Here is a 16431-nt window from a genome sequence, read left to right on the forward strand (position 1 = left end):
CCCCGATGAGCAAATTCACAGGAGTGTGTCTCCAGTTTGTGTAGGTAGGAGACAAAGAGCAATAACCCCCCTCTGACCCCACATTGAAGCTTCATCATATAATTAGAGGGCTGTCACATTAGCTGGAGATGCTGCTTCACCCTCTCTCTCTCTCTCTGTCTGTCACAGTGACATACCTCTCCTCTCCCCCTGTTTTTTAAAAAGTTATTCCTTTGTGTTTTTACATGCTTAGAGGGAGGCTGAAGTGGGAAATGAGCATTAAAAAATAGTCTTTGCTATCCATCTGGTATATCAGATTTCCCCTTCCTGTTGCAGTGACTGACAGCTGTCACAGGTGATGCATCAGAGGCAGGGCCAGGATGGCAGGGGGACTGTACTGCTATCGTTTGCCCCCAGGAGGGAGGAGGCATGGTTTGACAGCAGTCTGAGATCAACACTGTCATACCTGCCTGTGACTTTTGCTCGTGTTATGTGAGTTGTACTTTGAATCTGTGCAGCAGAGGGTTAGAGCATGAGACTAAAGTTGATGAAAAAAAACAACAACTTTGTTTATATGATTCTTGTTGCATTTTAAGAAACTAAAGTAAACAGAACTGCATGTTAAAAAGTCAATCTGGTCAAAAGTTGTAAGTCGTGACAACATTGCTCCTCCATCAGTCATGTTCTTGCAAAGTAACCAGTCTGTGTGTAAGTCGTGACAGTCGTGACTACATTGCTCTGTGTAGAGTCTGACCAATCTATCAGTGAGCTGTTATTGCAAGGTATTAGCTATTTATTGATCTATCGGTACCTGGATTTATCATGACCCGATGAATGAAAATTTGAAAAGGACAGGTGGGATAAACACCCTTGTGGGGGAATATTTTGCCAACCATAGAACTCACTGCAAGCAGAGTCGGGCAGATGGTAATCCAACAAATCCAATCCACATAAAAATATGGGGGAAATCTGTTTGTTTCATGTCTAAAAGAAAAATATATCGTCCAAAATATTGGAAGATTTTATTTTTAAATCAACAAATATTGATAATAGTATCAGTCTTAGAAATCCTCGATCAGTCATGTTCTGGCTCTGTGGTGTCAAAGTAACCAGTCTGCATGGAGACTCTTCTGCAATGTTGCAAAAAAAAGTAGAATATTGTAAATGTGATGTGTTTTTCTAACATAACAGAGACATAATTGAACTTATATTATGATGTCACATCATCGGTTTTATTTATAACATAAATGTAACATATTCACAATGTAAAGTTTTGTAAAGTTAGCGTTACATAATGCAAACATTAATCAGAGATCAATACATGATGTTACTAAGACGATGCCCCAAGAGATCACCATAAGGCAAATTTGCTGTATTTTTTTAGTTAATCGCTTGGACCTTAAAATCTGCAGAGAATTGGTAAAAACTGGTGTTGTCTAGATACTTTGAAGGTCTTCAGTGTGAAGGTTAATGTTGTACACGGGCATATTTTAACCCAAACCACAATAGTTCCTATTCAAACTAAGTAGTTTTGGTGCCTAAACTTAACTAGCTGGCTTGGACTGGCTTGGAATAGATTGCTTAAATAATGAATGAGTTATCAACAGAGCAGTTCATTATTTATTTTTCTGCTGTAGGTTGATTTGTTGTGATTACTAATTTGATACCACTGGGACTGGTGGTTACATGAATTGTAAATTCATAATATCTATGATACTTTTAGTTACATATTAGTGATGCAGATAAGCGTTTTAATTAGTGCAGCGTCCCGGCTGCAGGAAATACATTAGAAAAGAGAAGCTTCTCATTACTTCACTTCTATACTAGTAATAAAAAAAACCCCAAAACAAAGTAGTGTTAAAGCTACGTTATCTGTTGGCTAGTCATTTCTGTTTTGTACTTAATAAGCATTTTTTCCTGAGCAGATGTTACATGAACCACGAAAAATGACTCGCCTACACTCATCGATTTTTAAAGGTAACCTTGATCTTATACCAGTCGGGTCCTCAGTTCATCTGCTTTTCTGAAACCAGTTGTTTCAGCTTTTTTTCCCCCCTCTTTCCTATTAAGGAGAGCTTTCTTTTGATTGGCTGCCTGAACAGCCAGTGGGTGGGGCTTCTGTGCATAACAGGGATCTCTGCATTCACAAATGCATTAGCATAACATACATACATGTACAAAAAATAAGGAAAAGTAACAACAGCTGTAGTCATTTAACCAATTCTGAAGCTTTAAATGTTTGATTTTGGTAAAAGGCAGAAATGTAGGCGTCCAACAACACAGTCATTAAACTGGGAGGATCTGTGGTCCTCTGCTTGTACTGGCCATCACCTCTATAAAGCCACAGAGGTGACTGCATGGAAAATGGCCAGGTGACCTTTATCAGTGGAAAAGTAAATTTTACAGCTGAAATCTTGATTATTTTAGTAGGGCATGCAGGATTTATTATGCAGCAGTTCTTTTGAGGTAGTGAAAAGATTACTGTTATTTAATAACCGTATTTCCAAAAAGAAAAAAAACCGAATGAACACATGTAGGAGTAACTAAGTTACCGAAGGGTTGAGCATTTCCTTCACTTAAACATTTCTGATTTGTTTTGTAATCTGGAATCAAGAAAATGACTTTTGCATCCCTGAGAAGCAGCAGAATGACTAGGAGCTAGTGCAGATGCCAAAGGTGGTGTTTGGGAAGAAGAATGACACAGAGAGGAAGCTGTAAACATACCCAAAGTGGTAAGCCTCGGGGAAATTTATTGTAGAAATCAATATTTTGAGAGGGGAATGAGAGGTGCGCTTTTTTGCCAGTGGTAGAATTTTATTCCTTTCTTCACAATGTAAACATTTAAATTACAAAAATAAAAGCATGAAATCAAAATTTCAAATAGCTGCCACGAGATGAGCGTTTCTGGGAAACTCTATGCTAAAAATACAAACACTATTTGAGTCTTTATTCCTGCAGACCTCTCTGTGACTCGGATGGCAGCTTTTCGCTTTCCGCTGTCTGCCTCTGGATAAAAAGAGAGAAGGAGCGAGAGGAAAAAGAGCGAGCCATGACTCATTCACATTATCCTCTGAAGTGGAAATCCTGACAACGTAATCACACATACGAAAACACACACACACACACACACACTCACAGAGTATACGCATGCAGGGGGAGCCCAGGAGCCCATTTGGAGTGCCACCATGTGTGATGTGCTTTGAGCAGCAGTCAGTCTGTAGAGCCTCAGATTCAACTCTTGAATATTCTATTCGGACATGTGCCCCTAACTACACCTCCAACTCCGCGTGGAAAATTACTCCCAGACAGATGGTGACACATTATTGCAGTGGTGGGAGTGTTTTATAGCATAAATGTGTGTGTTCATCATCTGATGTCTAGGTTTATTCGTAGATGGGTGTTTTGCGGAGCCCCCGTAAAGTCACAATAAGACTTCTTAGAGGACTGTTTTGCTTTACCTCGCCACACTGCTTACAGTGAGAGGAGGCTGTGGCCGCGCCGACTTATTTCGAAAGAAGAAGAGTTGATTCACCATTCACCATCACCGCCTGTGATTGTGACAGCAGACACGGGATGACATAGCTGTCACTGTGACTGTGGCTTGCTTCTGTTGTTATGATCTTGGCTGTGACACATTTGTTTTTAGTATGTACAACACTGACTACATGCAGCACTTGTGGGTGCGTGTGCAGTAATGGTCATGCTGCTGCACTTTGAACCCTTGTGGCCAGTTGGGAATACAGTTGTCAGGAAATGGTAACACATAGAAGTAGAAACTGTAATTCCAGCTAAAGGTACCGTTACAGTGTGCCAGTTTAAATAGTTAATGATCACTAAATGCATCAGTTCTCTTCCTGTAGTTTCTGTTGAGTTTTTATGATAGTCACCAACACATCATGAATCAGAAGTAATATGAATCACTTTGCAAAACAGAACCAAGCATCAAACTACAAGGCTGGAAAATGGAACAACTGCAAAAGTGCCAGAAACTGCAGTTCCTCGAATGGCCACTTGAGGAGGGCTCCAAGAGCGAGCACCTCTGTAAGTAAAAATGCTAAACGTTACAGCATTAAAAAGCATTTTTGCCCCCCGGTGCCCTCAAGATAATGAAGCTGTCTAATAATGATGTGTACCTTAGTGCCAAAAACTGCAGTTGTTCCAACAGCTGCTTGAGGCCCATCTCAGTCCACCTCTCAGAAGAAATGTCCAACTTAATATTAAATAGCATATTAATTGCCCCGTACAAAAACATGGCTAGTCACTATAGCCTAGCATAATCTGCCTTCATAAAAAATGTAGGTTGGGGAAATTCTTTAAGCTCACACCTGTGTGGATTTGGTTAATCTTTAAAGTTAGGGGCATGACTGCTGCCGATTGCCGGGCATGCCACACAGGGGGCTGTAGCCAATAGTTAGTAGGCCTTGCGTTTCATACCTTTGGCTGTTGACTATGGTGCTGGTGCCTTTAAGAGCATTAAAATGCAATTAGCTAACAAATAGTAACACTCATTGAACTGGGATATTTAATATTGTAGCATTTTATTTTTCTGTTACCGGGCACTAATTAGCAGGTATGTGTATCTGTTCACCTGCAGGATTAAGAGATGTCGCTAGCTAACCTAGCTTGCTGGCGTTACTGGGTAACTTAGCACTTCACCTTCTTATCCAAATATGCTCAATGCTGGCTATGAAAAGATAATACTGTGTCACCCAGAGGACTAACAATGAGGCGTCAGAATGTGGAGTCAAAACTAATTGGCAATGACCATTTTATATACAGTCTGTGGACAGAAGGTTGTGAGGTAATTTAACCTTACTAGCCTACTCCACAAAAATAAATGAAACTTGACCTTTCAGGGCCACCATAGTTAAACGGTGAAAGTGGTTTGTTCCTTGTCTCCTTAGTTAAATAAAGATTAGTTATAGTTTGACAGCTTAAGAAGCCATCTTGAATGAGCTAAATCAGAAAAAAGCGAGTCTTTGAATATTCTTTAAACAGTGTTAAAGACTGTGCTAAATGAGCATGAGCAGCTCTGCTGTGAGGCCTCACAATTACTTCAAAACGAATTGACGAAGGGCAAGGATATAATTGTCACTACCATGTCCTTATTTATTTATTTGTTTTGTTTGTTTGTTATTTTCTTTTGTTTGTAAGGATATTTATTTCCCGGTGTTCCCTGTGCTTCTCTCTGTTTACCTAAGGGTTCAGAAGACGGATGCACTGCTTGTTTAAAAAAAGAAGTGTGTGCTAATCCTCAAATGAGTTCATTCATTTATCAAATAAATGAGTTGTGCTTGCAGTGGTATAATCAGTGTAATACATGAGCTCAGAAAGGGCAAAGCTGAGTTAGTTGCTTTGTTACGTGATTAAGGGGATTTAGAAATAAAAGACTAAGAAAAAAAGCTATAAAATAACCATAAAATACATCAATACTAAGGCAGAATGGATGCTTTTTCTCATGTTGATAATACTAAATTCTGACCCTACCATGCAAATGTCACAGCAATTGAGAAATTGAGACACATCAAACCAGGCAACAATTTTGGTGTGCTTGTGTGAATTGTAGCCTCAGTTCTTACCTGACACAAGAAGCATTCTTCTCCTCGTCTCCTCATGAGCTTCAAGGTTCAATATGTTGTGCTCGCAGAGGTGCTCTTCTGCGTGCTGTGGTTGTAATGAATGCTTTTGAGTTACTGTTGGAAGCACTCTGACCTCTGACATCAACGAGTATTTTCTTCGAGAAAACTGACGCTTACTTGATATTTTCTTTTTATCGGACCCTTCTCTGTAAACCCTAGCCGTGTTTGTTTAGGAAAATCCCAGTGGACCAGCATTTTTGAGAGTAGCCTGTTTGGCACCAACAGTCACTAAGTAGTAGGGCTGTTCGATATAACGCTATGTATCTTATGACTGTATGAAAACGTCTGTCGTTTCATATTACGCTATCGTTTGTTTTGTGGTGTCGCAAAATAAACCGTTTACGGCAATATTTTTTTCATTGTTTTGATGGTCACTGTGTGGCTATATTTCTTTCTTTCTTTCTCTTATATTTAAAATAACCACACTACGGATGGATAAGCGACTGTTTTTACAACGACAGTAAACCCAGCACGTGGCTCTGCCGTCCGCTTGTTTATTTTCCACATAAACCTTTCACAATAAAGCGGAAGACCCTGTTGAGATTTTTCAAAATAAACTGAAACGATGACAAACAGAAAGACCAGTCAAAACAAATTGAGGACCTTATTTCTAAACGAGGGGCTACCTCTGTAGCATGGACATGCTTTGGTTATGAAAAGTCTGACACGGACCTTCTACCACCTATGCAAGAGTCATGTAAAAGAGTGTGGAGAGAGTTCACTAATGAGAAGCAAAAAAGAGCCGTCAGGTGCTCCAAATAAAGCTTAGACCCAAACGTTAGAACAGGCTTTTCCCCGCAGCACGCTGTGTAATAAATACTCACAAAGGAAACGGCGGCCGTTACAACTTATGTCTAAAAATGTATAGTTTCATGCATCGGTCAAAACACTCCAGGTACACGGCGTCCAGCTGAAAACAATTCACGCAAGTCGAGCTGCCCGAGATTCACAGAATTTACAGAAAGTGTAAAATTTTTGTGATTTATATCGTTGTCAGGACGATAAATGCCTTATATTGGGATATGAGATTTTGGTCATATTGCACAGCGATAATTTAAAGTCACTTAAATCACCCTGTTTCTCCATTGTCATGCTTAGTTTGAACTTATAGATATCAAATCAAAAATCAAATCACTTTTATTGTCACATCACATGTGCAGGTACACTGGTACAGTACATGTGAGTGAAATTCTTGTGTGCGAGCTTCACAAGCAACAGAGTTGTGCAAAATACAATAATGTAAAACAAGCAAAATATAAAAATGGCTAATCTAAAAAGTAATAAATATATGTACAATATGTAAAGGTATATACATTACTGAATGTGTATACTAAATATGTTTTTCTACGTGTGTGTGTTTGAGTGTGTATATAGTATGTATATACATGTTTTACAAATGAAATAAAGTAAACAATAAAATAAGATATATAAAATATACAGAGGTTGGTATGTGCAAAACAGTGGTATTTATATACAGTATGGAGTGCATAATGTTGAAGTTCCAGTAGTGAGGGTGAGGTGTCTATGAAGTGTTCAGCAGTCTGATGGCCTGATGGAAAAAGCTGTCTCTCAGTCTGCTGGTACGGGACCGGATGCTGCAGAACCTCCTTCCTGATGGTAGTAGTCTGAACAGTTTATGGCTGGGGTGACTGGAGTCCTTGATGATCCTCCCCGCTTTCCTCAGGCACCGCTTCCTGTAGATGTCTTGGAGGGAGGGAAGCTCACCTCCAATTATCCGTTCAGCACACCGCACTACTCTCTGGAGAGCTTTGCGGTTGTGAGCGGTGCTGTTGCCGTACCAGGTGGTGATGCATCCAGTGAGGATGCTCTCAATGGCACAGCGATAGAAGGTCCTGAGGATGCGGGGGCTCATGCCGAATCTTTTCAGTCTCCTGAGAAAGAAGAGGCGCTGCTGCGCCTTCTTCACTGTTTTGTTTATGTGTACTGACCACGTAAGATCCTCAGCCAGACGTACACCAAGGAAGCGGAAGCTGCTCACTCTCTCCACAGCGGCGCCGTTGATGGTGATGGGGGTGTGTACTCCTCTGCACCTCCGGAAGTCCACTATCAACTCCTTTGTCTTTGCGACGTTGAGGGTGAGATGGTTGTCTTGACACCAGTGGGTCAGGGCGCTGACCTCCTCCCTGTAGGCCGTCTCATCACCGTTGGTAATAAGACCCACCACTGTAGTGTCGTCCGCAAACTTCACAATGATGTTGGAGTTTCTAGTGGCCGTGCAGTCGTAGGTGTAGAGTGAGTACAGGAGAGGGCTCAGTACACACCCCTGTGGAGCACCAGTGTTCAGTGTGATGGGGGATGAGGTGGTGCTGCCCAGTCTGACCACTTGGCGTCTGTCAGACAGGAAGTTAAGGATCCAGCTGCCGAGGGAGCTGCTCAGTCCTAGATCCTGCAGTTTCCTGTCCAGCTTCGAGGGAACGATGGTGTTGAATGCTGAGCTGTAATCTACAAACAGCATTCTCACATACGTGTCTCTCTTCTCCAGGTGTGACAGGGCAGCATGGAGTGTCAGGGCTATGGCATCATCAGTAGACCTGTTGTGGCGGTATGCGAACTGTAGAGGGTCCAGTGAGTCGGGTAGTGCAGAGCAGATGAAGTTCCTGACCAGCTTCTCGAAGCATTTGCTCACGATGGGGGTCGAGGGCTACGGGTCGCCAGTCGTTCAATGAGGAGATGGTGGAGGATTTGGGTACAGGGACGATGGTGGCCATTTTGAAGCAGGCTGGGACTACAGACAGAGAGAGGGAAAGGTTGAAGATGTGTGTAAACACTCCAGCCAGCTGAGCCGCGCATGACTTGAGGACGTGGCCGGGAATCCCGTCCGGACCAGTAGCTTTGCGTGCGTTCACCCTCCTGAAGCACTTCCGCACATCCTCCTCAGACACAGTGTGCGCACTGACGTCATCCGCGGTGCGCACACTGTCCGGTCTCGTGGTGTTCGCTGTGTCGAATCTAGCGTAGAATATGTTTAGATCCTCACACAGAGAGGCCGTGGTCTGCGGTGTGCTGGTTTTCCCTCTGTGATCGTGTTTAGTCCCTGCCACATACTCCGAGGGTTGTCAAAATGTTGCTCCACCTTGTCCCTGTACTCACGTTTGGCTGCTTTGATCGTCTTCCGGAGTTGGTAATGTGCGTGTTTGTAGTCCGATGTGTTCGCGGAGGCAAAAGCGGTGCTCCGTGCCGCCAGTGCTGTGCGAACATCTCCGTTAATCCAGGGTTTTTGATTTGGGAAGGATTTAACTGTTCTGGATGGGACGACATCTTCCACGCATTTTCTGATGAATCCGCAGACTGAGTCTGTGTACTCATCAATGTCTTTAGCAGCCACGTGAAACATTTCCCAGTCCGCGTGATCAAAACAGTCCCGCAGCATAGACTCCGATTGGTCCGACCACCGGTGCACCGCCCTCAGGGTTGGAGCTTCCTGTTTCAGCTTCTGCCTGTAGGCGGGCAGGAGCAGGATGGAGCGGTGATCTGATTGGCCGAATGGGGCGCGGGGGAGGGCTTTGTATGCATCCCGGAAAGAGGTGTAGCAGTGGTCAAGAAGCTGGTCTCCACGAGTGTTGAAATGGATGTGTTGGTGTAGTTTTTGTGAGACTTTCTTCAGGTTACCCTTATTAAAGTCCCCGGTCGTGATAAACGCCGCCTCTGGGTGTGCGGTTTCCTCACTGCTGATCGCGCTGTACAGTTCCCTGAGTGCTCGGTCAGTGTCGGCTTGTGGGGGAATGTAAACAGCCGTAATAATCACTGCTGTGAATTCCCTCGGTAGCCAGAATGGCCGGCACTTAATCATCAGGTACTCCAGGTCCGGTGAGCAGAAAGATTTGACCGGGTGCACGTTCGCATAATCACACCAGCTTTTCCCAGTAAGCTCCTGTGACCTGTCCGCGCAGTGCACAGAGAACCCCGGTAGTTGTATTGCGGAGTCCGGTACCTTGTCCGATAGCCAGGTTTCTGTGAGGCAGATCACGCAGCAGTCCCACATCTCTCGCTGGAATGAGATCCGTGCCCGAAGCTCGCACAGCTTGTTCTCCAGAGACTGCACATTAGCCAGTAATAAACTGGGTAACGGTGGTCTGTTAGTGCGCTGTCTCAGTCGAACCAGAACGCCAGATCTTCTCCCTCTGCGTCGGCGTTTGCGGCCTCCACGGGCCCAGAACAAAGGCGTCTCAGGTGAGATGAATGGGGGGTCTGCAAACGGAGGGTCCGTGTTGCAAAACTTGAACTCCGGAAAGTGATGAGAAAGTCCATCTTTTATGTCCAGTAAGGTTTGTCGGTCGTACACAAGGAGACATGTGCTACTCGTGAAAAAATAAAGAAAAAGTAAAATTAAACACAAAAAACAGCTGTTGCTTGGGGGAGCTCGCGACGAGGCTGCCATACTCGGCGCCATCTTAAACAGGTTGTCTTAAACAGATATTTGCATTAATGGGCACTTAAACAGTGCCCATTTAGTTTTTAACTTGCAGTTCATCCAGTTTATTTGCTTTAAAATCTTTGGAAATAAATGTACTTGGATTTTATTTACTGTCGACAACACAAACACAGGCCTGAGGAGAATTTATATTGCTGCACTATTTGACATTTCCTCCAAAATTAATCAATGTTGGATTGCTTTATAGATTACAGTGCATGTTTTCATTATAACTAAATGGGAGTGAGTTATTCATGTGAAGCCCAGTAAAACACAGAACAACTGCACTTTTTAGTTTGCTTGTTTCAGTTAAAAACATAAAGTTTTTACATTGCTGTCTTCTAAAATCAGACAATTTCTAAGGTTTTTAAGTAACAGCACCTACCAGCTAGATCAAAACAGTAATGCTTATATAGTTATTTACTTTATTGTAAAAGGGACTATGACCAATACACTTGTTGTGTCATTTAACAGTCGTCTCATTTTTATCATTCTCAATTTTATGTGCTGACTGATGCAGTTAAAAGCAGCCCATTTAAAATCCATTAAACTGACACTTTAGTTTTCAATCAGCAAGAATACCTTCAGTGATCTAAAGAGAATTCAAAGCACACAATTCATTAGCAAAAATAATTTTTCTGACATGTGAGATCTAATTAGTGCAGCTCAGCTGTGAGCGCATTTTTGACAAACTAGATTTAGGCAGGTGTCTAGGCGTGTATCGACAAAGATGCCGCCAAATAGCAGATTTTGTGTTGCTGAAAATATCCCGTGTTGAATGGTGGCATTTGTGGAGACATAAAAATATCTGACTCAAGTTTTTAAATCTTTTTGTAATAGACAGACGTTCTGATCAGAGACACAGAGTTTGTGTTCACCTGCAACAGACCACAGGATATTTTCTTGTTATGTTGAACGGGGTTAATCATTGTAACCGGAGGTGTTTTATACCTAAAGGAGTAGCTTCAGTCATTTGCTTTGATGAAGGATTATGGGTGGACTTGTTTCCGCCCTGTAAACATCTCAGCTGGATTGTTGTGGTCGTGTAGAAATGGTCACTGGGGAGGCCGCTGCAGTCACACCATGGACAGACAACAAAACAAGCAATCAGACATATAATTGATTTGTGTGTCTGTGGATTATGGGAGGAAACTCAAACAGAAATCTGACCTGAAACCTGTAATTTGACATACTCGAGTTCAAATAACCGCGTCAGAGTGACAACAAATCATTATGTGTGCTACATTTGCAGTAAATGCTCTGACATAAGTGAGGCTACAATTTTCAAATGAGCGACAGAGTGAGCTGAGAAGCAAACAAGCAGGAAGGACTGCCGGGATACCAAGAGGTTGGGTTTTTTTTGCTTTTAGAGCAAACGCAAGAGTGAGACAGAGAGAAAAATGTCATAGATTGTGTTGATAGGTTCACATGAAAGAAAGACAGAGAGGTGTAAGTACAGAAACAGAGAGAGAAGTGAGCTGAAAGAAACAAAACTGTGACAGCAACGCTGGTACTGGAAAGCAGCTCGAAGCCTTGATACTCTTAAGCCCTCGATGGTTTCAGGGCTTTGTCTTAGAGCCTTTAAAAGTCTGCTACAAGCCCTGGAATTGAAAGGATGATGGGAAACATTATCCATATCTTTCATGCCCTTTGTGCAGCCGGGGCATGTCACATGGATTAGAGTGATTGGGAAGAAGATTTCTATTCATGCAGAGCTCTGTACAGGCTGATTTCACCAAAGTGACAAGTTAGTGATCCTGCGTGTCCTGTTCTGCTCTCTGATCTCTTCTTCTCTCCTCTCCAGGTGCGACTATCCTCAGCATCCTCGATCTTATTATTCAGAAATCAGAAGTAATCATAAGCTGTCATGCTGTTTTTATATCAGCCCAGCTTTTTTCTTTGTTGGAGGAGGGGGGGCATAAATTCTTCATGGTTGTATTAATGCCCATCTTGGCTGAAACACAAGTTTGGAGGGCTGCACACTACAATGAGTCATCACTGAGAAGATTAGCTCAAACTTGGTGTTTTTGAAGCAAGGAGTGAAGCACCATAAAGACTGAATTCCCATTAAAAGTTTGAACCTCTATTATCAGTTGTAAAAACTAGCGGTTGTGTTGTTATTGTGGATTTATTCTCTAACTGTTGATGTAACCATCAAAAGGTTTTCAGGTATTTGACGTGGAGGATAATAATACGTGCATTTCCAGACTTAAAGCGTTTGTGTTTGGTAGTGCTGTGAAAAAATATTTGCCACTATTCCTGATTTCTTCGTTTTTTGCATATTTGTCACACTTACATCCATCCATCTTCATCCGCTTTTTCCGGGGCCGGGTCGCGAGGGCAGCAGCCCAAGCAGAGAAGCCCAGACCTCCCTCTCCCCAGCCACCTCCTCCAGCTTATCCGGGGGAACACCAAGGCGTTCCCAGGCCAGCCGAGAGATATAATCTCTCCAGCATGTCCTGGGTCTGCCCCGGAGCCTCCTCCCGGTGGGACATGCCCGGAACACCTCACCCAGGAGGCGCCCAGGAGGCATCCTTGTCAGATGCCCGAACCACCTCAGCTGGCTCCTTTCGATGTGGAGGAGCAGCGGCTCTACTCTGAGCCCCTCCCGGATGGCTGAACTTCTCACCCTATCTCTAAGGGAGAGGCCAGCCACCCTTCGGAGGAAGCTCATTTCCGCCACTTACATGTTCCAGATAATCAAAATGTGTTTTATATTAGAAAAAAATATACCAGAGTAAATATAAAACACAATTTTCAAATAACTTGATTTATTTAGGGGGAAAAAACTATCCAAACATGCCTGACCCTATGTGAAAAAGTTATTGCCCTCCTTAATAAATCATATTAATTTGGATTCACTATGGTTTTTTTTTTGAAAACTTAGTTCAGTTTCACTAGCCACACCCAGGCCTGATTACTGCCAGAGCTAGTAAAGAGCTAATAAAGTGTTGCGACTCCCAGGGAACCATGGAGACAGCCATTATCCACAAAGGAGGAAAATCTGGAACAGTCATGAAGCTTTCGAGGATCGGCCAGCCTAGAGTACCAAAATTCCTCCAAGAGTGCAGGTACAACAACTTATCCAGGAAGTCACAAAAGAACCTAGAACAATATTTAAAGAATTGCAGGCCTCAGTTGTCTCAGTTAACAGGGCTCTAGACTAACTATTTGGTATGGGCACCGGCACAAAAGTGAGGCGCACTCAAATTTTTCAACCGCATCGCTTAACACCGCAGTTTTACATGTGCACTTTTTTGGGGGGGAAATTGCAGTCCATACAGACAATATTCATTTCTAAATTATTAACTAACAATCTTGTGCTTAAAGTGCTTTGTCAATATTGTAGAAATTGTTCTTGAAGTACACAGAGAGAGAGCTGTGCATGAAGTGTGATTTTTATCGTGGTGGAAGCAAAACAGCAAAAGTCAGAGTGAATTCATGACGAAATTGATCAAATGTGAAGCGTAGTTTGCTGCTTCTTTTGCTGCTGGCTCGGTGAATTTTGGTTGGAGAGACAAAACCTGCAGCTCAGAATCAGCGCAAAAAGACGTAAACACAGTGCGGACCCGACAGCGTGACCGTGTACGGGCCGTCGGGTGAGAAAGCCGAGGAAGAGAAAGCTGATTCTGATGCGTCGGGTCCGCTCTGTGTTTACGTCTTTGTGTGGAATCCGTGTAGCTGCTCTCATTTGCTGTTTGGTGGTTGTTGAAATAGTTTTGTGAGCTTTAATCTGAGAATCTGGCGTTTCTGGCAAAACACAGTTATATTTAAAAGTCAATTCAGGATTTAATGAATCGATATTGCTTTATTCAAGCTACTCACCTCCCTCTTCCAAATGCACTTTCAACTGGACCACGGCCAATCAGAGAGGTCCCGCCCCTGACTATCTCTGATTGGTTTAGTCCACGATAGGGGCATAATGTGTGTCTGTTGTTGACCACACAGAGAGTTGCAGAGATTTTTTTATTTATTTTTTGTTACCCGAACAGTATATATTTTTTTTAGTCGCACCACTAATTTGGTCACACTCTAGAGCCCTGGTTAAGGTCAGAGTTCATGATTCAACAATAAGCAAGAGACTTGATCAAAAATGGCCATGGGAGTAAAAACCACTGCTGACCAAAGAGAACATAAAGGCTCGCCTCACATCTGCCAAGAAAACATTTTGATCCCCAAGACTTTTTGAAAAATGTGGAGTCAGTTTGTGGACCGATGAGAATAAGTTGAACTTTTTGAAAGGTTTGTGTCTTGTTAAATCTGACATGAAACTAACACAGCATTTCATACAAAGTACATCAAAGCATCGGTCAAACATGGTGGTGGTAGTGTGGTGATCTGGGGCTGCTTTGCTGCTTCAGGATGACTTGCAGAAAATCCTGAAGGAGTATGGCCCAAGTGCGCATGAGCTTCATGCTCTGAAGCTCATGCGCACTTGGGTTATGCAGCGGGGACAATGATCCAAAGCAGACCAGCAGATCCTCTCAATGTCTCAAAAAGCAAAACGAAGACTTGATCCAATTGAGATGCTTTGGTATAACCATAAACAGGCCATTCATACTCAAAACCCTCCAGTGTGGCTGAATTAAAACAATTCTGCAAAGAATTAGTGGGCCAAAATTTCTCCACAGCGAAGCGAAAAGACTCATTGCCAGTTACTGCAAATGGCTGATTGCAGTTCTTGTTATTAGGTTTAGGGAGCAGTTACTTTTCCACACAGTGCAAAGTAGCTTTGGATATTGTTTTATGATATGACAACAATTGCTCCTTAATAAATAAAATCATCATTTAAAAGCTTTTGTAATTACTCGGGTTATTTTTGTCTGTACTGTATATGTTAACTGTGAATATAAGCAGCATGGTGTCTAATGTGGTTACACAGCACTTTGGATGTTATATTTTTTGTACTCCTGCACCTCATCAGGACGTTTCGCAGGTTTACTGTAAACACAATGTGAAGCCGGGAACATAAATAGTCAGTGTGTTAGCATGGATTCATTTTCCAAGGCAACTGTGTTTCTAATTATTTTCCATATTGTGTCTCCACAGAAACCTGCTGGATAGGGACACCTTCTCCAAATCAGACCCAAGTAAGACGACATCTCTCTATCGCTCACTAAGAACATGTTTTAGTTAGTTTTATATTTTTCACTGCGTCAGTGAAATATAAAGAGGAAACAAAGGGGATTCCTTGATGATTTCCATGATGTGTCTGTAAGCTTTTAATTTGATTTGCATAAAGAGAGGAAACAAAGGGAACAGTGTTAGGAATACAGGAGAAAAAATTGGGGAAAAATAAGGGCTATGGGAGCGCTGTAAGGAAATGAAATAAGCAATTAATTTGGAGATGAACAAAGCTCATTTCTTTTGCTGTGAGTCAATCTGTGTTTGTGTATTTTCTCACTAAATATGTTGTCTTGGCTTGAGGCACGGCTGACTAATACACAAAGCCTGAAAGCTTGAAAGCTTCTCCCTATAGATTCACAGAATGGGCGGCAATTCTCACGCTCCTCTTCCCACAGCTAAAGTAAATGTAATAACACTGTCAGGGCTACTGCATAAAGTTGAAGGAGTGCTTCAGCGCTGGCTTGACAAATGTGTCTGCAGACAGTTTAAGCAGGGACTGCATAAAAAAGTACTTGAATATCTTGTTTCTTTTAAGAAGGCATAGCATATTTACTTCAAGCAGCCATACTTCAGGGTCACCTTGCCTGCTGTCCAATATGAAAACTAAGCTCATGCCAAGAAAAAGATATTTAAAACTGATATTCCATTGTTTAGTTATTCTTAATGCTACAAAGAGGACTATCTAGGGATACACCAATCCAAATTTTTACAGTTCTGCAGTACCGACCTGATGCCAGTGTTACACGAATAAGCTGGAAGTTTGACGCTGAAATGTTGCTTTTCTAGTTTTCAAAATAAAATGCAGCAAGAAAATATTTGTTGGCAAGATTTTAAATTACTAGAGATGAAAAAATTAAAAAATTAAAAGACATTTATTCACATTATTTGTTTGCATGAGTCACATGAGGAGTGTGCTTGTATGGGTGAGTGTGCATTGGGAGTGAGGGTAGGGTGAGATCGATTTCTCCCTAAAATGAAACAGCGATTGTTGTCATATCATAAAAATAAGATATTGCGATGACTATTGTAATGAACCACTAATACACACACACACACGTTGTCAGCAAGCAAAACAGAGCATGTCAGCACATTCCCATGTGCATGGATTAAAAATGACTCAAGGTGATGAGGATGGCAGTGATGAGTACAGTGATGAAGATGACAGTGATTAGGAGGAGGAAGCATGGGCATTAACCATAAATTTAGTACTGCTTTTATGCTGAGTAGCACCTGTGATTATGCTGAGCTCACTGA

The 16431-nt window shown here is 42.3% G+C and overlaps 1 protein-coding gene across 1 annotated transcript in view; it reads left to right on the forward strand.

Moving 5' to 3' along the window:
• Positions 1–16431, forward strand: part of LOC134647131 (copine-8) — a 105684-nt gene that overhangs the window by 16688 nt on the left and 72565 nt on the right. Inside the window, exon 2 of the mRNA XM_063501323.1 lies at positions 15100–15140. Within this exon, the coding sequence (XP_063357393.1) occupies positions 15100–15140 (41 nt within the window). The remainder of the gene's footprint in view (positions 1–15099; positions 15141–16431) is intronic.

This window comes from Pelmatolapia mariae, linkage group LG17 (genome assembly GCF_036321145.2).
Source record: "Pelmatolapia mariae isolate MD_Pm_ZW linkage group LG17, Pm_UMD_F_2, whole genome shotgun sequence".
NCBI lineage: Eukaryota > Metazoa > Chordata > Actinopteri > Cichliformes > Cichlidae > Pelmatolapia > Pelmatolapia mariae.